This window comes from Danio rerio, chromosome 12, assembly GCF_049306965.1.
Source record: "Danio rerio strain Tuebingen ecotype United States chromosome 12, GRCz12tu, whole genome shotgun sequence".
Lineage (NCBI taxonomy): Eukaryota > Metazoa > Chordata > Actinopteri > Cypriniformes > Danionidae > Danio > Danio rerio.
In genome coordinates, this window is record NC_133187.1 from 43,791,649 (window position 1) to 43,817,245 (window position 25,597).

Here is a 25,597-nt window from a genome sequence, read left to right on the forward strand (position 1 = left end):
AAGCTAATACATTTCTTTAAATGCATTATAAATTGCCAATCAGAATTTAAATTCAAAATGCAAACCTCACTAAGCGCAGCTCAAAATTTTGATGGTATAAACTTAATGTTAATGGTCAAATCCAAAAAGACTGGAACAATTAGCTGGGACAACAAATTGTAAAGTTAATGTAATGTGAAGTGCATTTATCTAGAGCAGTGGTTTTTTAAACTGTAGTACGTGTACCACAAGTGATACTCAGGCTTCCTTCTAGCGATACGTGGAGGAATCAAATATGTCAAATATACATGCAAGATATATTTCAAAGATTATCACAAATGATTTATATATGAATATGATGACATATAGCCTATATTTATGAGGCCCAGGCAACATTTTCAGGTTGATGAATAGGCTACTTTATGTAAATACTTTGCATAAGTCAGGAGATTTACATTTTTTTAACAGCAGTAGCCAACCATTTTTATTTAACTTTAAAAAGCCCATATAATCAAATCGTTGACATTTTATTTTGGCTGTTTTTTTTTTGTTTTGTTTTTTTAATCTGTAAGCACAATACAGTCTTAATGTTCATACTAATTATAATATTTAAAGTGGCTGACAATAATAAATATTCTTAATAATATTAATTAATATGAATTAAACTGTGCAGAGCTGTAGGTGCTTAATTAGGCCTACTACACTACTGTATTTTAATACTGGTCATTATGGTGGTACTTGGAGAGATGATCGTTTTCTGAGGTGGTACTTGATGGAAAAGGTTTAAGAACCACTGATCTAGAGCATGTATCATGTATAGCCATCTGTCCACACCACCACCAGTGTGCATCATCTACTTGGACAGGGTTTGTGTAGGTTTCATCAAGTCAAATTTAAGACTTTAAGATCCTTTTAAGACCATCAAGAATGAAATATTTGACTTATACAGGGCTAAACACTAATGATTATTTCTAATGGCCTGATTGGGCAAATAGATTTAGTTTATCTATCTATCTATCTATCTATCTATCTATCTATCTATCTATCTATCTATATATATATATATATATATATATATATATATATATATATATATATATATATATATATATATATATATATATATATATATATATATATATATATATGTCTGCTCACCCTTCTGTAAATCCTTTTTGTGTGAATGGAAGATAACGTATAGAGATATACTGCTCTTATTATCATGAGAAAATTGTGTAATTGTGTTTAGTTTTTTTTCCCTGATTTTATTAAGATGGATTGTTAATGATTGGATGGATGTCGGCCTGATTGGGTAGCTTTAGAGGACAATTAAGACCTGTTTAAAATGATTTAAGACCAACAACACAACATTCATGCAAATTTTAGATTTTAAGGCCTAAATTTTGTTTTTGAAATTTAAGACAAACTCTTTAAGACCCCGCGGATAGCCTGTTGGAAGACGGCAGCCACACACCAGCTATTGGTGCAGAGGAAAATGATGGTACAGCCAATTAGGGATGGATGGGGATGATTGGGAGGCCATGGGTAAGGGCTAATGAAGTGAATTTGGCCAGGACACCGGGCTTACACCCCTACTTTTTACGAGAAGTGCCATGGGATTTTTAATGACCACAGAGAGTCAGGACCTCAGTTTAACGTCTCACCTGAAAGACGGATTTAGATATATTAATACTTTTATTATACTATAATGGATTAAATTGATAAAAAATTTCAGCAAAACCATTTGATCTGAAAAATATTCATTTAAAATAAATGCTGTATTTTAAAGTTTTAAATTCTCTGTAGCACTAGCACCGTATATATTAAAATAAAAGTTGATTTGCTTCAAAGGCTGTGTGAATATATTATTATATTATATTATATATTTTTAAATATGCAGAGTCAGATTAGTTACTTTGCTATAAATTACATAGTTACAGTATTTATGCACTTTATGTAACCGTATATTAGTCAAATTCATTCTCCCTATTTTTTTCTCTCTCAAATTTTCTTTGCTAAATGTAAATTCATGCTTCTGAATTTTAGGGATAAATGTATAGCAGAAAAACAGCAAAATAGATACAAATATAAAAGTAATCCACAAGTAGTTAAAACACACCACTTCAAATAAGTAATCCAGATAACATTGGCTACAATGTTCACAATGTAATTTGTAATCTGTAACTACAATTAAGTAATCTACTACGCACCACATCTATACTAAAAGCAGTACAGCTGTTGTACTTAATGCACAATAAACAGTATGCCAGTATTCAACTCCAAACAGCCAAAATGTCTTCTAAAAGCCCATTCCCACCAAAAACGATAACTAAATGCTTTGAAATATCATTCGAAGCATAAAGTCCAAGGTCAGTTCACATATTTCCCCCCTGCTTTTGAAGAATACAAATACTGAGTCAATCAGAATCTAATTCTATTGAAGAAAGAAAATTGATTACATTTGTGTTCATGTGAGCCCATTTATCATTCTTGGAGTGAATGGGTCTTTTGACTACCTGAAATGGTTTAGATAAGCAGCCTAATCTCGTACAAATTCATACGGTTTCATTCATAAAAAAAATATATTTATAAAAATAGGTGTAAACCTAAAGGAAACGTAACTATTTTACATTTTGTCAGTTTAGTGGCCAATTTATCTGAAAACGACTTTAAAAGAGGCGATGTGCCAAAAAAACCCCACCCCTAAACCTATCCGTCACTGGGGGATAAGCGAATCGTACTACATTTTACAAATGAGATCGTACACATTCATGCGGATCAGCCACTAAATTAAAAAGTTAAGAATTGCCATAAGATAGTGTTGCCAAAGCCCACCCCTAAACCCAAACATCTTTGTGGGATGAGCGCATCGTACTAAATTGTACAAATAAGATCGTACTAATTCATGCGGATCAGCTACTAAGCCAAAAAGTTACGAATTGCCATGAGATAGTGTTGCCAAAAGCCTTCCCTAAACCCAACTGTGATTGGGCGATGAGTGAATCCTTCTAAATTGTACAAATAAGATCGTACCAATTCATGTGGATTAGCCACTAAGTCAAAAAATTACGAAATGCCATGAGATAGTGTTGCCAAACCCCAGCCCTAAACCCAACTGTGATTGTGTGTTGAGTGAATCATTCTAAATTGTACAAATGAGATTGTATGAATTTATGTGCTTTAGCCACTAAATCAAAAAGTTTCGAACTGCCATAAGACAGCGTTGCCAAACCCCAGCCCTAAACCTACCCCTAAGTGGGGGATTAGCGACTCATACTAAAATGTAAGAAAGAGATCGTACAAAATTGGCCACTGAAGCAAAAAGTAACGAATTGTCGTGAGATAGCATTGGAATAAGTGTTGGGCAGTGTGTCGATTCAGATAAACACAATTAAAATTTTATTTAACTTTGGTCAAAAATAATCAAACAAGTGTACACTTTCACAATGTTAACATCATCATCATCATCATTTAACAAGGAACAAGGTCTGTGAGTACGCATCCGACCTGTTGGTTCCCAGATTTAAAGAGCGTCACAATCAGCTATACAACAACTTTTCTGCATCGTCAACTGTTATGTTTGTCATCAGTTTTGCAGCCGCATGTCAAAATTCAGCAGCACGCAAACTGTATGTCGTCACCGGTTTCTTCAAATCGATAAGAAATTAGTTCGGATAAGACGATTTTTCTTTTCTTTTTTTTTGCGCAACTTCAATTGACTGAAGGAAAGCCAGTTTTGTGTCAAGAGGCACTCGACACTTTCGATTTCAGTGTTTTCTACAATGACCGTATATCTTGTATATTAGTGTCCAAATACTACACTGAAAAATTTGGATTTAAATTTTTTTTTTAAAGGTAAGTGGTTGTAAACAATGTATATGGGCTGAATATAAATGCATTTAAATTTTTTTTTTACATTTTATTGGTTTGTTTAAATTCAGCCCATATAAATAGTTTGCAGCTACTAACCTTAAAAAAAATTAAGTAAATCCAATTAATCCTTTTTTTCAACGTTAGCCGCGCAAACCATAGCAGCACAAGAACAGATAAACGGAGTGTTAAAAGAACAAGAATAATAATGCATTAGGGTAAGGTCAAATGGGAATCATCTGAGGGTTATTATAACAAACAGACTTAAGGCGGTAGAATCCCTTTACAAAGTAAAAACTGGAGGAAAAAAAGAAAGAAGAAAAACAGACAGCAATACTGACGCTCATCATGGCCACATCCTCAATCGAACAGTGCAACTGTATCTTCAAGTAGTACAATATGGAGTTTTGCTTCCCAATCAGCACATTATGAGGAAATTTCAACATTTTGACTATCATGTTTAGTTTGATGCTTTTATATTAAATAAGGTAACACTATAATAACTACACACCATTAATCATTTACTAAGCATTAGCAAATAGTGAATTCATCATTTGTTAAGCATCAACATTATAAGACATTAGTAAAACGTTTATAATATAGCTACAAATGCTGTATTCTTGACTTAAAAGCAATAATAATTGCACTTTCATACTTTAATGATTCGCTTTTGATGACTAATTTAAGCATCGCGTTATTTACAAATAAAATACAGTTGTATTTAAGAGTAGTTGGTGGTTTTGAAGATCATTCAGAATGAGTTGGTAAATGATAAATAAACTACTCAAATCAACATTTATATATCTTGTTATTATTCAGGCATATAGTAATGGTTACTCTGCATGTTAATAGATGCTTTAATAACAACTTTAGTGTAGTTCATGTGTAAACTACAAGCTGCATTTTGTGACCTAATCTAAAGTGAGGACTATTTATACTTAATAAATCCCTAATAAATGACAATGAATGGCTCTGAATCAAATAAACAATACATCAGCAATCTTATCTAAAAACAAAATTACTGTTTACTGTCTAAACTAGATTTATAAGGGATTTATAAAGCATAAATAGTCCTCACTTTAGGTTAGAAAATAGCATGAAGCTCCGTTAATGAAGCATTTGTTAACATGCGGAGTAACCATTACTATATGCCTGAAAAATAAGATGCATAAATGTTGATTTGAATAGTTTATTAATCATTTATTAACTCATTCTGAGTGATCTTAAAAAATCCCCAATGACTCAAATACAAACGGTTTGTAAATAATGCACCACTTACATTAGTAATGAAAAATTAATGATTTAACAGGCATCATGACCACCTGATTGATCTTTCATCCATAGGTTATCATCATTATTTTAATTGCTTATTATTATTTATCAGAGTTATATGATAGAGTTATTATTCATCAGAGTTATATGATTATATGTCAGTATATCATACAATCCAAGATGTGGGCCAAAAATGTATTAATTTTATGGACCTTTAAGGGCTAACAAAGTCTGATGGTACAATTAGGCACATTATGCATGCGTTTACAAGTCACGAATACAGCATGTGTAGATGTACTGCTTGCTAATGCCTTATAATATAGAGTTGATTCTTAACAAATGATGAATCGACTATATGCTATTGCTTAATAAATGATTCAGTAATTATAATGCGTTCCTCCCCATTAAGTAAGTTTATAATGGCGACACACTATGAATCATCCATTAAGCATTAGCAAATAGTGAATTAATTATGTTAAGCATCAACTCTATATTAAAATATGTTTGCAAGCAGATACACATTCTCTATTCTTCACGTATAAGCACATGTATAATGTGCTATATATTTGTTTTTCATATTTTGTTGCTGATAAATCTTTCATGACATTAAGTATCGCATTATTTACAAATCATTTGTATTTAAGAGTCATTGGGGATTTTTAAACTCACTCAGGATGAGTTGGTGAATGATTAATAACTATTCAAGTCAACATTTATATCTTATTATTCAGGCATATGAAGAGTTCAAATGCAAAAACTTGTAAATGGCGTCTCAAAGTTTCCTCTAAACTGAGCATTTTTATCAGGCTCCTGTGAGTAAGTTCAGCAATATCTAATAAAAGAATAAGTCTCTATCATGGTCTTTAAAGTCGAATAGCTCAACATAAACAAAGGAGGCTGAGAAAAATGCTTGTTTTCAATGGAAATTTTACAACATTTAGAGGTTTTTGCATCTGAACTCTTCATATACTAACAGTTCATTTGCATGTTAATAAATGTGTTATTAACTCAACTTCATCCAGTTTTCTTTTATTTAAAGTGAGGACTATTTATGCTTCATTAATCCCTAATAAATGATGATTAAAGGCTCAGTATCAAATGAACAATACATCTTTGCAATCTTATCTAAAAATAAAATTACTGTAAAGTTTAAACATTGCCGAATTACAGTCAAAACATAACCCAAAAGTGGATCAAACCACAACAATATAATAATTTAACAATATACAGGGTGAACTTTTTAAAAAAATCGAGAACTCTGCATAAAAGAAAAGAAGAGCTAAACTCTGTCATTGATTTAAGGAAGCTCTGAGGTTTTATTTGGTTGCCTATTTGAATGAAAGGTACCCAAAGCAATGGAACAGCTCATAACAGAGCACTTCACCACTGGCCTGCAAGAAGCTCTGACCTCACCCTGTGATTTCTTTTCTATGGGGTATGTTAAAGATATGGTGTTTCGACCACCTCTACCAGCTAACATTGAGGAACTAAAAGAAGGTATAACTGCAGCTATCCAAACTGTTATGCCAGTAATGCTACAGAGTGTGGATCGACATCGAGTATCAGGTTAATGTCACTCAAGTGTCTGGAGGGGATCATATTGATCATCTATGAACTAGTTTTCGACTGAAAAACGTTTAAGTACTCTTCAGATTCTGTCATGCTTCCTTGATAAATACAGATTTTCACAGTCGTGGTGTTCTTTTTGACTCACCCTGAATTACCATACAACATTTTAAATGATATTTAGCGATGTTTAAACTGCACAGTAATTTTATTTTAGATAAGGTAGCAAAGGTTTATTTATCATTTCATACGGTTTCATTTGTGTATCTTCAAATAGATAGAAATGAATAAAGTAGCTTATTTTTTCTGTTTTGAAAATAACCAAGCCTTTAATCATCATTTATTAGGGATAAAGAAGCATAAATCCTCACTTTAGGTCACAAAACTGCATGAAGTTCAGTTAATAAAGCATTTAATAACATACAAATTAACTGTTAGTATATGACTGAAAAATAAGATCTATAGACCATTTCATTCAATGTGGTGATGTCATTGGTCCATGAACATCTCCTGCTTGTCAAACTATTTCATAACTATAACAAGAGCTAATTCAATCATATCATTAAAACAGCAATCATAACATTATTTATCGATATGTGGACCTTCTTGAAAGCTATATAATTTAAAAATGTAAAACAGGAAATACTTTAGGACCATTGCTATTGTTTACATCTCTGAAAATGGTCTATAAATGTCAATTTGAATAGTTTGTTAATCGTTTACCAACACATTCTGAGTGATCTTAAAAACTGCCAACTACTCTTCAATGCAACTGGTTTGTAAATAACGCACAAAAATTAGTAATAAAAAAAATAAAAATTAAAGTATGAAAATACAGTCATTAAGCACATTATATATGTGCTTTTAAGTCAAGTATACAGCACTTATATCTGCAGTTATAAACTGCTCCCTAACATCTGTTAATATAGAGTTAATCCTTAACAAATAATGAATTCACGACTTGTAAATGCTCAATAAATGATTCATAATGTGTAGCTATCATAAAGTGTTACCAAAAATTGGCAAAATTCTCCGATAATGCTGCCGATTGAGTTCAGCAGGATGATTTCACATTTTAACCACTGGCGCTCCTGATCTACATATGCAGATTACATGCAAATCTAGAACATAAAGATCACACATACCTGCTGATAATGTAAAAAACGCTTGTTTTCTTTGTAGTTATGTTACTTTTATTAAGTGGTTTGACACCAGATGGTGTAATATATAGATACAGTCAGTGAGTAGATATTATTATGCATGAGAAAACAAGAAGAAAAAAAAAGTAGTATAAAATAAAAACAGAACAAAAATAAAAACGGAAAAAGAAACTGTCCACTGACCAAAAAAATGGAGACCTGTTTGTAAGTGCTAAAAAGGTAGAATGAGATGGCCCTGAGAGTCGGGCCAGGGGAAGGAATGTTGACAGGCAATAAACAAACGGCCTGCGAGTACATAACGATTGACAGCGGGACGTTACTCATCCTGGTGCACATCTGTACTTTTGGTCGTCAAATCATAAAAACGTAAGGCTCAGCCGAGAGACGAATACATCTGCAAAGTTGTTCGAGCATCTTAATGCTGATTCCGTTATTGGAGAGTTGGTCGATATTGGCCTTCGAATCTTTTACTATAAAGGATTGGGGGGGGGGGGGATCAGGAATTATTTCAATTTTCCAAAATATACGGTCTGTCTTTCAACTTCCTGGCGTAAAACAAGTGCTTCTTTTGTCAGGACGACACTGCTGCCATATTTCCATTACAGATTTAACGACTTAAACTTATCACTTGCAAAGTTCGAAATTTCTTGAGCGTCCTCCGACTTTCCGCTGGAGGAATTGGGGTGTTAGGAGATGTTTCTCTTTATTTTTTTTTTCTTGATTTTCATTTCTTCTTGGTTTTTAAATCACTCTCTCTCGTTTAATTCATTTTGTCCTGGAATATATACAGGTTGTTGGTGGCGGCCACAGCTATGACGTTCTCTTTGGGGTGCCAGGCGGTGTGTAGGATCTTCTTGTTGAAGTCCAGGCTGTCGACGCTGATTTCGTCTTTCTTCCGCTTGCCGCCGGTGCAGACCTTGCGGGGTTTGAGCATGGCACGGGGTTTACTGCTCTCCCTCGACGCCTCCAGTGTGATGTCCCTGCGCGTGTTCCTGTCGAACATCCTGAAGAAGTTGTTGTAGGAACCCGTCATAATGGCACTGAGGAGCCCATGAGAGAGGAGAAGAAAAATTAGTGGTCATTATCATTTAAGAGTACTTAAGAGTGCTTTCACACCTAGACATTTGTTTCAGAACGTGGCACATTTGTCCCCTTATGCTGATTTATACATCTGTGTCGAGTGATCACCATGACTCCTTGCGAATAGCTTAGCATTTATACTTCTGCATGCTGTTTGTGTAGCTCTGCAATAACACTTCCGAAACGCTAGCTAGCAGTAGGCTTTATGTTCTCCTGTGTCAAATTTCTTTGCGGGTGTTTTGTTTTTTCTGAACCCTAACTTAATGTACAAGTAGCTAAAACTCATTTATTTGGAATTGGCTGACGTGCAACAACTTTAATCATGAGGTAAACAAAACAAAAGTTTCCATCAGGAAGACCATTAGGAGACTTGACAACTGTTAAACACACGTTTAAACGAGCTACCTCTTTTCCTGCAGCTCTTAAACCAGCCCACACTCAAAGCTACCAACCTGACCAATCACAGAGCTTGCGTTATGCATAGTCTAGATGTGGTTACATTTTTTGAGAGGAGCGCATCAGCCACTGTAAGGGCTATGGGACCATGCGCTTGACCATACGCGTACACTCAATGCAGAAGTATAAATCATTCTTTAGCTCTGTTTGTTCGATCATATGTGAACAGTGCAATAACGCTCTGATCTGTGCCAAAACAATCGGTCGGAGATCTGAATGAGGTGGTCTTGACTCAGTTGAAACGAACTCTGGAGCAGGTCGGTTGTAGCGAAAAAGCAATATGATTCAATGAACTATCGAACCAAGCTATATCACAGTGTATTGTGGTTTCATAATTGGCATACACAGGGGCATAGTGGAAATTTTAAAATTGGGGGGACTGCTGTATGAGATGCAAAAGTTTACGTTTATATAATTATTAACTACCTGTTTCTAAATGGTCTGTCTCTAAAAGTGAGAGGGACGTATCCCGAATAATAGAATTCATAGTATTATTTAATATAACTCTATAATAAAAATTGTATAATAATATAATTAATATTAAAATACAGTAATATTATAACACTAATAACAATATAATAGTATTAATAATTAATATTGTAACCCTATAATAAAAATAAAATAGTATTAATACTGTAATAATATTATTATAACACCATAATAATATTATTATAATTATGAATATTAATAATTAATATTATTATGACTCTATAATAATATAATTAATAGTATTAATAATTATTATTTTAACCCTAAAAGAATATAAATAACAGTACCATTACTGTAATAATATTATTTTAACACTACAATAATAATATAATTAATAGTATTATTACTGTAATAATTAATATTATAATAACACTATAATACTAATAAAAATACAAATAATTCATTTATATGTCATATTTTATCTATTGTTCAAAACTACATTTTCAGACTCCACTTATATCTAATTTTAACAATCCCACTCCACAATAAACCCACCATTTTAAATGTTTACACCTCTTAAAACGGTTAAAAAAAACAGCCCTTCTCTTGCTGTTGTCAAATACTTGTAGTGAATACACAGTTTATATTTGTGAGAGTGTGTGAATGAGATTGTGAGAGAAAGCGAAGGGAAAGATTAATGTCATTGCATCATCATAGACATCAGTATCCACCCTTATAAAAGTAGTTTTCGCACCTGTCTGAACCGTTCCAACAGCACTCAAACTTGTCGAAAATGCAGTCGTTCTCGTAGAGCGAGCACAACTTGCTACGTAGGTACTCGTGTACCTGAAACAGAGAAGCACAAGTGAATGAGCTCAAAAAGAGTCATAAATGTGACCGCATTTAAGGATAGGGTGAGACTTTGGGGAGGTGTCGACAGTATTTGAAGAATGTATTAATTGGAGACGTGAAACAACATGTCCTGAAAACAGGACGGCACACGCTCAGGAATGCTGGCTGTCTCAATATTCAGTTCTCTACTGTACCTGGTAGGTCTCTACGGGCCGGTTCTCCATGTTCAGGTCCCAAACCTTAACGGAGAGGTAATCGCGGGTCATCATGTATCTGCCGCTGTGGCTGAACTTGACGTCGGATATGGAGGAGATGATTTCAGAGAAGAACGACCGGCTGCTGGGGTCTTCTGGCTCCTCAAAAACTTTAGAGGGACAAAAAAAACACATGATTTTTGATTTAGATGTAGAAAAAACATTAAAGTACTGCTGAACAATAAATTATTTGAGCATCGATATCACAATCTGTGTATCCGCAATAGTCACGTCTCAGGATTAGATTATGTATTATTATCGTAAAAGATGGAGAAATTATAGAATTTTATTTTTAAAAAAAAGGATTTTTAAAATGATGACTTCTCTTTAAATTGGTAATTTCTCTGCTTGAATACTGTTAGACTTTTGATTTAATGTTCATCTTTGCTCTGTCGTATTTATATTTGCTTGTAATTTACTATATCTTGTGCCGATGCATTCATTGATTCATTCATTCATTTTCTTTTCAGCTTAGTTCCTTTATTAATCTGGGGTTGCCACAGCGGAATGAACCGCCTGTGCTGATGCACTGCATCCAAAAAAAAAAATTATATATATATATATAAATAAATTAAACAAAAATAATAAAATATTAAAAATAAATTAAATAACAAATAATATATTAAAAATTAAATACATTTAAAAAAAATTATAACGTAATTAAAAAATACAATTAATAAATAAATAACATTTAAAAATCATTAAATATTTTTTTTTTATAAATTAACATTTAAATTAAATTGAAATAATAAAATTAATAAATTAAATAAATGAATAAATTTCCTCCAGACTTTCTCATTTAGGATCATAAACATGCATAGCAAATGCTATTATCCTGATGGGTTGCAAAATGAATGCACCAACTTTTAGTCCTTTTTTTTTACATTTTATTTTATGGTTCTACTTACCTGCATTTTTTTATGTACCTATTTTTTTAAAAATAACTATTAACATTATTTACATTTAATGTAAACTTTTATCAGATCCTGCACATGCTAATTTAGTAGAAAATCAAACATTAATTTGGAATTTTTGACTTGCAGTAATGCTGTAAATGTAGCTTTTTACCACAGAAATGAAACCATCAAAACTTATTTAAATACACAAAGCCATTTTGTAGTGTAATATTTTACGGCATCTAAATAAAAGAAAAAAAGCCTTGTGTGAGCATGACATATCAAAATGTTTATCCTAAAATAAACATACGTCACATTTATTTTATTGTAAACTGCACAATATTTAGCATGGTCACGTTTGGAATGCAGCAAGTGATAAGACGCATTAAAAAACAGATCAAACTGTGTACATAATACAAACAACCAGTGCATTTATTTCATTCAAACTCCTGCAGTGTATTGAAATGAGCAGATTTGACAGGAAGTAAAATGGCAAGAGTTTTCCGCTTTGCATTGCTGGTCTGGAATGAGGTCTAAGTTAAAAACAGAGCGTTCGATTAATTACATAACCCAGCGATGACGTAACACAAGGCCCTGTGCTGACATTAAAACAGACAATTCGGGAACTTTCCACAACCTTTTAGAGGGGAACATCATATTTGAAAAGAAAATGACACTCGTGTTGAAAGTTCAGGCTCTTCATCTAATGGAAAAATAAAAGGATCAGAGGAAACTAAAAATCCTGAATAAAACAACATTACACTACAGTTCAAATGTTATTTCATATTCGACTGAACGATAGATAGAAAGATAGACAGAACAAAGCATAGAAAGAACGATAGATCGATAGAAAGAATGATAGATAAAAAAAATGATAGCCAGAACGATGGAGAACAAAACAAGAGACTAATAGAACAAAAGACAATGATGAATAGATAAAACGAGAGATAGATCGATAGACAGAATGAGAGATAGAAAAAGATAGACAAATATAAAGAATGACAGAAAAAAAAAAGATCGGACGATAAATAGAAAGGTAGAACAACAGACAGATCGATCGAACGATTGAAAGAATGATACAGAATAATAGAATGAATGATATAGAATGACAGATCAAACAAGATTGAACGATAAATAGAATGATAGATTAAAAGAACGATAGATAGAATGGTGAACTACAGATAGAATGACAGATATAAAGAAAAAATAGATCGAACAATAGACAGAACAACAGATAGATCGATCGAACCAACGATAGATAGAATGATAGAACAATACATAGAACGAACGAAAGATCGATTGATGGAAAGAATGATAGACAGACAGAACGGTAGATAGAAAGAACAATAGACAGATAGAACAAAAGACATAATGAAAAATAGATAGAACGGGAGATAGAATGAGTAAGATCGACAAATAGAACAAGAGATCGACAGAACGAGATAGTAAAAGATAGATAGAAAGAACAAAAGATAGAACTACAAGATCGAACAATAGATAGAAGGATAGAACAAACAGTTTGATCGAACAAAAGATAGAAGGACAGATCAAAAGAATGATAGTAGAGATCTGCACTGGACCAAATTATTAATCCCCCTTCTGCCAGGTTTCAGTCCAAACTCGACTGCTTCCATTTTTATTCAGCATTTGTTGTCCCACAGCCCGCCCCGGGAACAAAACCGAAAACCAACAGCCTATAACAAGCTGTCTGTATAATTACACACGTACACACACAAACATAGACACACAGCACCAAGCAAGTGACACACAAACAGCATCACTCTGTCTCATTCACACACACACACACACACACACACACACACACACACACACACAAACACACAAACACACAAACACACAAACACACAAACACACACACACACACACACACACACACACACACAAACACACACACACACACAAACACACACACACACACACACACACACACACACACACACACACACACACACACACACACACACACACACACACACACACACAAAAAATCAAGCTAAACACAGCATCACAGCTCTCAGTCACACACAAACATAAGAATCGCGCAAGAAATGCAGGAACGCAGACCTCTAAATGATAAATACAGAACAATGGAACGAATAATATAGAACGATAGATCAAGCGAGACTGATTGATTGATAAATCGAAAGAACGATAGATAGTATGGTAGAACTACATATGGAATGATAGATATACAAGAACGATAAAACAAATAAATAGAACAACAGATAATTCGATAAGACCAAAGATAAAATGATAGAACAATACATAGAAAGAACGATAGACGGATAAAATGATAGACAGACAGAAAGATAGATAGAAAAAACAAGACAGAACAAAAGAATGATAAATAGACAGAATGGGAGATAGATCGATAGACAGAACGAGATACTAAAAGATAGAGAGAAAGAACAATAGATATATAGACAGATAGAAGGATAGAACAACGGACAGACCGATCGAACGACAGATAGAAGAATAGACAGAAAGATGGTATAGATCTAAAACCCGCTCTTGCCAGGTTTTAGTTCGAACCTGACCGCTGCCGCTTTTATTCAACATTTGTTGGCCCGGAGCCTGACCCGCCCCATTTTCTACCCGCCACGCCCGATCCCGCTAACGGGAGGGGAACAAAACCGAAAACCGACAGCCTATAACAAGCTGTCTGTATAAACACACACACACACACATAGGCACACAGCACTAGGCAAGTGACACACAGACAGCATCACGCTCTCTCTCATTCAGTCACAGGCACGCACGCACGCACGCACGCACGCACGCACGCACGCACGCACGCACGCACGCACGCACGCACGCACGCACGCACACACACACACACACACACACACACACACACAGCACCAAGCTCTCTCATTTACACACATACACGCGTAGACAGCAACAATCAAGCTAAACATAGCATCACGCTCTCTCATTCACACACATATGCGTGCTCGTACAGGAGTCGGTAGCGATATTGTTCTACTTACACCAGTTACCGACCGCAATGATAGAAAAATACATAGAAAGAACGATAGACAGATAGATAAAATGATAGATGGACAGAACGATAGATAGAAAGAACAATAGACAGAACAAAAGACAAAGACAAAAGACAATGATAAATAGACAGAACGACAGATCGATAGACAGAGATGGACAGATAGACAGATAAGCACTTGATAAGACGATTTAAACACACCAGATTAACAGACTGCCATTAAAACAGACAATTAAGGAACTTTCCTAGACCTTTGAGATGAAGATCATATTTTAAAGGGTCACGAAACACCAAAACACATTTTTTGAGCTGTTGACAGTCGTATATGTGTCCCACACTGCTAAAAACACTATTAGGACACCTATATTTCACTAAAAAGTGTAAATTGGTTGTTTTTGCGTTGTTTTAAGCAAATTCGTACTTCCGGTTTGAAACGAATTTTTGAAGCTGCGTCACGGTCATGACATAATAGCGTGTATTCCAGCGTGCAGACTGGACGTCTGTGCCAGAGTGAGTCTTATTACGTCTTACAGTGTGATGCATTAATGCATGAGTAAAGCTTGGTTCAAACCAATCAGCGCGCTCTATTGTGCAACTTCATTAATATTCATTACTGTCACAGTGTTTAGACGACAGACACACCACGTTGTGTTGGCAAAACAAGCGTGAAGTGTTGCTTTTATAGTTTGCTGCAGTTAAGTTTTGTTTTCATTTTCTCTCTGTGAGAGCTCATCTGGATCAAGTGTGGATTAACAGAGTACATGACGCTCGACAACAATAACTTACGTGTCTAAGGAGGAACATTGTTTACCTGAGAGCTGTTCTCATCTGCAAACACTGAGATCCCGATTCGCTTGTAGTCTTCTCTTCATAAAGACGCGGCTTTAGTTGCTGGTGATTGTCCTGTCTCTACAGATTTGGTAAGTGAGCGACCAGTGCTCTTTGTTTATTCAGTTTGTTCGTATCGAACAAACCATTGCACCGAGTGTAAACATGTAAGCACCACAACCAAACTTTAACCTTGTGTAGGGTTTTCACCGCATTTAGTGACCGAAATAACACACGCGGCTTTCTGACGCTACCTGCCGTGTGCATCTAAGTTTCCGGGAAATGCAGAGTTTTTTTTTCTCTCATTCGCCATGCGGTATCAAACATTGCATGAAAAATACACGCTTAGAGCAGCTCCTCGAATCAAATATCTCGTTTGTCGCGAAGGGCATGAATGAATTCCCTGAATGAAAGAGCCAAACTGCAGTTAAAGTCCACCATTTAATAATTTGGCAAATAATTCGACTACAGATGTCCATGTAGGTTAAACAGCATCACTTTCTCCTGTGTGTGTGTGTGTGTGTGTGTGTGTGTGTGTGTGTGTGTGTGTGTGTGTGTTTGTGTGCGTGTATTTTGACTCTGAAACTCGCGCGTGCCCAAATAGACACTCCTACACCATCCCACTTTTCTTCCTCCGACACTCCCCCTAAACAGAGCTGGACACGCCCACTTTTCTGACTTTTTCCAAAGTAGAGGTGTGAAAACACCCTGCTGAAACAAGGGGGTTTCACGGCCCTTTAAAAGAGAAGTTCATCCTGAAAGTTCCGGCTCTTCATCTAATGGAAAATAAAAGGATCAGAGGACATGAAAAAATACTCACATTTGCTATGTCTATCGCAGAGCGCCGCGGCCCTCATGTCACACAGGCGGATGGTGCCTTTACTACTGCTGTACACAAACACATTACACTGGTGCGGGTGACACTCGGCCGCCGTTATCACCTCCGTCAGCTCCTCCATATTGGCTGGTTTTATATCTACAATGTCTGAGGAACAAAACGATGAAGGAAACCAACAGAAATGCACTTTAAAGCTGCCAAGATGTCCAGTTTACCACATCATAGCAATACATGTTCACACACAATACACTTCATTGAACATATACAATTAGACATCAACTATATACTGTATAACTGCAGGTTAACTCTGCTTATAATAACTAATTAACTACCAATAGCTTTTAACAGTTAAACGGGACATTAGTACACTCAAATAAACAAATATACACATATAATAAAGACACATAGTAATAAAAGTGGGGTTACTGACTGCGTAAAGGATACTAAAACTTCTATCTGTGATTTCTAAATGCCAGAGGTTTATTCTGAGGTCGTCTGCAGAAAGGTATGTTTCATAATCACTATTTACTGAAATGGAATTGATGTGATATGTATGTGCATTTGCAAATATTCTGCGAGGGCTGGCTTCAACCATCAAGTCCATCGGCATCAGCACAGGAACCTGAAAAACACCCACAGTTAAGATTATTATTAGTATTATTATAAGTATTATTAATATTATTATTCAGGGTTTCTGTAGGTTCAAAGTCAAATTTAAGACCTTTTTATGTCCATTTTAAATTAAATTTCAGACTAATACAGAGCAAAACGCTAGGAATTTGTACTAATGGCCAATAGAAAATATAAATCTAATCTAATTTTTAATGTGCAAAAACAAGCAAATAGTTATACGCACACACTTTTTTCAGTATAAACTTTCTTAATAAAAACTTTTAAAAACTATAATAAACTAAAATATAGGGCTGGGCAATTAATTCAAAAGTAATCGAAATTAACAATCCGAACATATAAGCGACCAGGATGATTTTTTCAATGACTTTCCCTATGTGTCATGTGACCCTGCTCTGTTAAAGGCTGTGGCTTATTTCTAATTCTACGGCCACTTTGTAGCCACTTCTGACCTCTGGTCAAGACGATGGACTCATTCTTGAATCTTATTTTGCACTACATTGACGATGGTTGGAAGCTGCGCCAGAGATGCCTTTAGATGATATATAAAACTTGTCAGTCAAGTATGAGGGCAAAAAACATTTCCTGATTGATTGAAACTTTTTCATAACTGTAACAAGAGGCAATTCAATCATGACTTAATGTTAAAGCAGCTTTCATAACATTATTTATCGATATGTGGCTCTTTTTAAATTTACAGTAGCTGTAGAAATTAAAAATGTAAAACAGGAAATACGTTGGAACCATTGTTAATACATCCCTCAAAATGGTCTAGACTCAATCAAGCATTTTAAACAATAAGTACATAAATAAAATAACGTTAAATATTATTAAAATTTATATAAAAATCAAGCATAATTTAATAAACATTATTCATAGATTCATACAACTTTTCATGTCACACTGCAAAAATAAATTCTTAGTTTGTCTAGTTTCTAGTTAAAATATCTAAATATTCTTAAAGCAATAAGCATTTTCTAGACCACTAAAAAATACTGTACTGTTTTCAAAAATAATAAACCAAAATAGAGAGAAAACAAGCAAAATAATCTTATATTTTAAACATATATTTTACTTATTTCTGAAAACAAGACAATATTTTTGCTCGTCTAGAAAGCAATTGTTAATAAATTAATTATTCTAAATCCAGTTTAACAGTGATTTTTTTAAACTATGTTTGCATTTTAAACTACTAATACTAATACACATGATTAAAACTAACTTTGTTAAACTTTTCAACATTTAACCTTGTCAGAGCAAGATAACTGCACAAGTCCCATAATACAATTTGAATAAAAGAATAAACAGAAAACTCAAATAAATAAAAAGAGAATTAATGAGTACAATATCACATGACTTATATCACGTGCCTTAGTGTCCCACTAGTAAAGATATACAGCCATATTGCACAGCTATAAGTGTGATATTGCATTTATACAACAGTTTGACGGCATAATTGTGTATATAAAATAGAAAATCAAACAGAGTCTCAAAAACCCCTTTGTGTGAGGAACTACTTTCTTCCGCCATTCATTTACATCTGTAGCTGATGTCAGAAACCATTGCTACTTCAAAATGTCACTTTAGAGCTAGTATTTGAATGACTCTCTAGCGTAATGTCTAAAATTATGACAAAACAGCTGATTTTGCTCATATTTCAAGATTATAAGCCTGCATGGCATGAGATGCCATCAGTCTACAGAGATTTCTGCCAATGCGCTGAATCTCCAAAATTAGGGACTACCCTTATAAAGAAACTGCATAGTTGCAATCTAAACTACATTCTCACCTAAAACAAAAAGCCTCAAAAGTACATTATGTTGTCCAACAGCTGCAATATTTTTCAAACTGTAGTGAGTTTACTGATCTGCTATCATTACATGTGGGCGAAGTAATACACGGCTGGAGGGTGAAGAGGCTGTACGAATGTAAAATATTGCACAGCCATCAGCCAATCAGATTCGAAAACCAGACAGAACTGTTGTATGAATAAATAAATAAAATATAAATAAAAAATAGTAAAAAATAAATAAATACATAAATGAAAGTATTATATATAAATATATATATTTTTTTTTACAGTTTGTTACTCTTGTTTTACAGCACAACAGAAAAAACAACATTTTATATTTTGATAACTAAGCATTTAATATTGATTTGTTTTTAAAATGTTTTGCATTTTAAACTTAGTTAGTAGATAAGTATCAACAAAGAGCATATAATCACCAAGTGGCGACACTCGAGTGCGATTTGGGAAACCATTTTGGAAAATTCCAATAGAACAACAGCATATTACAAGTCTGTAAAATAAACTATTAAAAGTGCAGATGATTGTGATACTAAGTGTTTTATTGTCGTCTTTCAGGTTGTATCTCAGGTTTAATGCACTTTTTAAATAAATAAATAAAAAACAAAGCAGCTGCTTGCCATCGCAACAGCAATAAGACCCAATGGACAGCCGACGGCTTTCACTCCAAAATGGCTGAATCCGGGGCTGTTGCTGGGCGCTGCTGCGGCAATGGAACATTCTATTGAGTGTCGCCTTTTGGTCATTCTAAGCTCTTTGGTATCAACTACATCATTTTTGATAAAAAGTTACACTTACAAGCAAATTAATACCATTAGCTATATCACAGCCATATCATCCTGCAGCCCAAGACCGGTTACTCACTGAAGCTAAGCATGGCTGAGCCTGGTTAGTACCTGGATGAGAGACACTAGGGAACACTAGGTTGCTGTTGGAAGTGGTGTTAGTAAGGCCAGCAGGTGGCGCTCAACTTGTGGTTTATGTGAGTCCTAATGCCCCAGTAAAAGTGAAGGGGACACTACACTGTCAGCGGGCGCCGTCTTTCGGATGAGACGTTAAACCGATGTCATACACGATAAATGCGCTATATAAATACACATTACATTAGCTAATCACTAGTTACAAGACAAATGCACTATTCAAACTACCAAGCAGTTCTCTTCTTGACATGCAAGCAACGTCCTGCTCTGTACACATTTCTTCATAATTCTCAAGTATAAATGTTATTAATGTAAATACTAATATAAATAACAGACAACCACATCCCATCATCCACTGCAGTATTATCAACACGCATCATACACCACGCACTCCATAGATGACAATTTCTAGAAACGTCCACAGCTCTCAATCTCATTCAATATTTAACTAGAAACCAGTGCTGCTGCAGGAGAAGAGAGACAGACTAACCCGTAGTGATGTGATTCGAAACGGATCTCGCAGTCGTCCGTCCTCGTCTTTAAGGTTGTATCCTTCTGCTCGTTTATCCCTTTCGCTGATCTTCCATAATTTGATGGTTTTGTCTTTTTGAAAGGGACACAAAAATGCAAACATCAGTTACAGGAAAAAAAATTGCAGATTTAAAACCTAGGAGCTCACATTTTTCATTAACCTGAGAAAAAAATATGTACAGTAGAAGTCAAAATTATGCGCCCTCCTGTATATTATTATCTTTTAAATGTTTCACAAATTAGGTTTAACAGAGCAAGAGATGTTTTCACTGTAGTTCCCATACAATTGTTTTCTAGTAAAAGTCTTGTTTTATTTCGGCAAGAATAAAAGCATTTTAAAGGCCAATATTATTAGCCTTCTTAAGCAATATTTTTTCTCAATTGACAACAAAACAAACGATGGTTATACAACGCAATGTTTTCCCTATCATTACATAAGAGGGGCACCCCGCCCTCCCAACGGCTGTCCCCGCCCCCTTAACCCCTTCAGACCCTGCGTCCATTTCAATGGACATCACATGACATCCCATTTTTCTGAAATTTGGAACATAATTCAGGTCTGAAGGGGTTAAATTCACATTAATTGTATTTCATATATAGCGCCAGATTACAGCTATTTTTAATAAACAAGCTAAACAGCCGTATGTAATATCTCATTTAAACAACAGCATGTCATTTCAGTTCTACGCTCGAGTCACTGCAGCTAAATGTCTCCAGCAAATGCATAGAGCAGTGGTTACCAAACTTGTTCCTGGAGGGCCGGTGTCCTGGGCCCGGTTTTTCCAAAAGTAATCCACTAGGATTTTGGATAAGGGATTGGATCAAATCTTGAAAATGGGTTTTTCAAAAGAAAAAACAGATTACCTAATCGGATTAGATCTGGTAATCCAGTCTTGGTTTGGATCCGGATCAAACCTTTACTTTGGGGTTTTCAGACCTTTTTTGTAGGATTTGGATCACTTTGATCCAAAAAACCTGGATTAAACTGATCCCATCAGGAGGGTGGATTTAGTGTGGATTTCATGCCCAAAATGTAATGAAAACTTAAATGTATTAAATAATATTATTTTTGGATCATGCAGTATCTTACGAGATGTATACTATTTATTCATAAGGTTTTAATTTTATTTGTTCATCTGTCAGGCTATAGTAATTATTGGCTTTAACATACTCAGCCTTTCAGTATAGGCCTACAGAAAAGTAGAAATAGCTTGGCCTCATAAAACAATCCCCCAAACAGCTGTCAAAATTGACCAAAAACAATCATTTTTATTCCGTTACTAATTAATATAAATATATTCATCACAATAGAAAATATTTTTGTGTTTAGAATATTTATTAGTGATGCATGCAATAATTACAGAACAACCAAAAAAATGCAAAGAATGGCAATCAATGATTTTTGAAATCTTTCAACAATTGCAAAAAGAGACTGAAAGGGCAGAAGCACAACTTCATCTGGCAAAGGAACAACCGACTCTGACCAAACTGCAGCAAACCAAGGCCAGACTTGAGATCTGCCTCCTAAAGGCTTTGCTCAGACAAGCTGATCTCCACATCAGATGAGGAAGACTGAACTTATTGTGGAGTTTTTGAAATTAAGTCTTTTTTTTTTATTTACATCTATATTTGAAACATTATAAATACCTCAATGTACAGTGTTTGTGTTGCAGGTCTCAGATGAGTTGATTGCTGGAAGAGGATGGGGTGGGGTTTTTATTGTTTTATGTGTGTGTTTTTATTTCAAATAAAAATATAGTTATATTAATAAGTTATATTGGCCCCACACTGGCTATTCTACTTGTTGCTTTTTACTGTACATAGGCCTATCTATCCATCTACATTGTGATTGAGCACTGGTTATCCAGATTTAGTGATCCTGAAAAGTTCCTATCCGGATCAGATTGATCCAATCTAATGTTGCTTTGAAAAACTGGCTTAAAAAGTAAGCTGGATTACGTGATCACGGATCGCAAAACAAGGATTACTAAATAGATCAATTTGATCCGGATTATACCTTTTAAAAAAACGGGACCTGCATATTTTAGCTCCAACCCTAATCAAACACACCTGAACGAGCTAATCAAGGTCTTACCAGGTATACTTGAAGCATTCAGGCAGGTGTGTTGAGAAAAGTTGGAACTAAACCCTGCAGGGACACCGGCCCTCCAGGACCGAGATTGGTGACCCCTGGCATAGAGACTCCCGGATGGCCACAAACGAATGATAATCTCACGAAAATTGCACATCTCCCGCCAAGTCCTCAAATACATCCCGCATCCCTCTCTGCTCTTCAGATGCGTTGCGCACATCCCATGCTGTGATGCGAGCGGAGCTATCTCCTCTATCTAGTGTCTAGTTTAATCCTTGATCCCAAGGATTCCATATCCGGGACCAGGCCATATCCTGAGCTGCTGCTGTGCTGATGGTCGTGGGGAGTGGAGAACATGAGTCTGATTCCAGCAACGCTCCAGGGACAGACGAGTCTTCGCTGAGGCCATCTTCCAGCCTCCACCACGGCGAATGAAGCTCTGCACAAGACTTTTGGCCAGCGGTGAAATTAAAATGGTCTTGCCCAACTGAGTCTGGTTCTCTCAAGGTTTTTTTTCTTCACTCCCATCAGGTGAAGTTTTTTTTCCCTCTCCGCTGTCGCCACTGCCTCGCATGGTTCAGGATTGGTAGAGCTACGCATCAATGAATTTGCTCTTCAGTGTTTGAACTCTCAGTAACGATTAAATCACACTGAACTGAGCTAAACTGAACTGAACTGAACTTAAACACTAAAACCTGAACCACACTGTTCCAGTTACTATGACCATTTATGTGAAGCTGCTTTGACAAAATCTACATTGTAAAAGCGTTATACAAGTAAAGCTGAATTGAATTGAATAGTTATGACCTCTCCCGAAAGCTCTGCGTGTCTTCCGCAAATTCATACCGGCTCAGTGATCCCCCAAAATTAATTAAAATACCAGGAATTCATAGTGACGGGAGTGAATAAGCAAGGGAACAGATCGCGAGAGGAGCTATGATGGAGGAGCAATAATGGCAGCCCCAATCCACCCCCCCCCCCCCCCACTCTTTTTTTATTGAATAAATTATGAATTTCTGACAGCAAAAACACTGATGCCAGACTTTTGAATTGTACTGTAGTGCATAATGAAATCAAACGTTTAACTTGCAGCATTTACCGTTTGTGGACAGTAGAAAGTGCGCAGCGTTCTGTTGCGGCAGCCATCTGATTTTATTGATCTTCTCCTCGATTTCTAAACTTTTCAAGTAATCAAACTCGGGCTCGTGACTCTGAAAAGTGCTGTACACGTTGTATTCGCCTCTTGAGAGCGGGCGGTTTTTACTCTGTGGACATAAACATGGACACACACGCATATAATAGCACTCTGATTGAGTCACACTTACTAATAAGATTAAAAATAAAGTCTTTGAGTTGCATTACCTCCTGTTCTCGCTGAAATATGACGACTCTTCCCCCTTTGTCTCCTGTGGCTAGTAACTCCCCAGAATAGTTAAATTCGACGGTTGAGATAATGTCCGCTGCAGATCAGAAAGGAATAAAGGATTAATTATTTGGATCATGCATTTCACAAGCACAAATTAAAAGCAGAACTTGTTGACCGAAGATTCTTTACTAATGCATGTTTTGGTTTTAACTGATCAATATTGATTACGATATGCCACATACAAAAACGTTTATTTGCACACAAGTCGCATTCTCACAAATTCTTAATGTGCTTTCACACATGTGGGATGAAACCGTTTCAGCATCAAGATCACAATTTGTGAATTTGGAATAGTCATAATGCCGGTAGGGATGCAAAGATTAACCAATTTCACTATTAACTGTGATTTAATTCGTCATGGTTGGTTTATTGTAAAAGCTTCTCAACACTGCATTCCTGCAAAAAGAAAAAAATGGCTGCAACTAAACAAAGTTATGCCAACTGTGCGCTAGTTTAAATTTCTGAGCTTGTACACGAGGCTAATACCCATGCACTCTGGATTAGCTATAGCTGAGGCTATTAACAAAGGGCCATTCCAATAATCGCATCTTTTGCGTGTAAAAGCTCTTCATTTCCAATCCAGACTCAAGTCTTGCACGCTTTCTCCAGCCCCGGCACCTAGACTGCAACTCTGCACAAGAGGTTTGGCCAGAGGTGAAATGGTTGTGCCCAAGTGAGCCTGGTTTCTCTCAAGGTTTTTTAATTCTTAACCAATCAGTGAAGTTTTTCCCTCTCCGCTGTCGCCATTGGCTTGCATAGTTCGGGACCTGACGAGCTGCGCATGATGGACTTGCTCTTCAGTGTTTATACTCTTAGTGAATATTAAACCCCACTGAACTGAGCTAAACTGAACTTATACTTTAAAAACTGGACTGACACAGTTTCATTTATTATTGTTTTACCATATGTACTTTTGTTTTACCATGTTTGTAAAATAATAATAATAATAATATTATTATTTACATATTAAGCTTTATTTTACATTTACAGAATCATGAGAAAACTGTGATCTTTATTTCAAGCAAAAAAATAAATAAATAAATCGCAATTCTCATTTTAGCCAGAATCATGCAGCTCTACCGCCGCCTATGACGACGATGCCATCGTCCATCTCAATGTTTCATATTAGACATCGTACAATGCCAAATTGGTCGACATTGCCCAACACTAATGCCTACACACACACAAAAAAACTACTTGATTAAAACTTTAAAAATGTGTTTTTTTTTTTAATACCAATGTTGGCATTTGCACGGAATATTGCTCCAATTCAAGGGTTTAAACATTGCTCCTTAAAAGAAAAAAACATTACTAATGCTGATTGCATGTCATGCCAAAACAAATCTTTCACCTTAAATGCTGTATTCATACATGTTTATGTTCAGGTGTTTTGTCCTGAAGCTCAAAGTGCAGTAAAAGCAGACTCACTCTCTCACTCACTCACTCTCTCACACACTCTCTCTCTCTCTCTCTCTACCCCTGCTGCTTCACCTTTCTGATCTCTCACTCGGAGAGAAGGACATGCGGAAAAACACAACCATGATTCAGTCTTCCTGAAACCGAACAATTAGCTCTCGATGCAGACGCAGGGCTTCATTTAGCCAATGGATGCCAAAAACAGTACTAAAGATAATCAAATGGCTCTTGTACATTTATAGAACTGAAACATCACTAAGAGCCATTCAGTTT

At 35.4% G+C, this 25,597-nt stretch overlaps 1 protein-coding gene across 1 annotated transcript in view; it reads right to left on the minus strand.

Annotated features, from left to right (window-relative positions):
* Positions 1 to 3,364: 3,364 nt before the first annotated feature.
* ppp2r2d (protein phosphatase 2, regulatory subunit B, delta) overlaps positions 3,365 to 25,597 on the minus strand; it is a 40,950-nt gene continuing 18,717 nt past the window's right edge. Inside the window, exons 3-10 of the mRNA NM_212880.2 lie at positions 23,845 to 23,942; positions 23,582 to 23,747; positions 20,350 to 20,462; positions 16,947 to 17,124; positions 16,485 to 16,649; positions 10,859 to 11,028; positions 10,567 to 10,658; positions 3,365 to 8,887 (exon numbers count right to left, since the gene is read on the minus strand). Of these exons, the coding sequence (NP_998045.1) occupies positions 8,608 to 8,887; positions 10,567 to 10,658; positions 10,859 to 11,028; positions 16,485 to 16,649; positions 16,947 to 17,124; positions 20,350 to 20,462; positions 23,582 to 23,747; positions 23,845 to 23,942 (1,262 nt within the window). The 3' untranslated portion in view covers positions 3,365 to 8,607. The remainder of the gene's footprint in view (positions 8,888 to 10,566; positions 10,659 to 10,858; positions 11,029 to 16,484; positions 16,650 to 16,946; positions 17,125 to 20,349; positions 20,463 to 23,581; positions 23,748 to 23,844; positions 23,943 to 25,597) is intronic.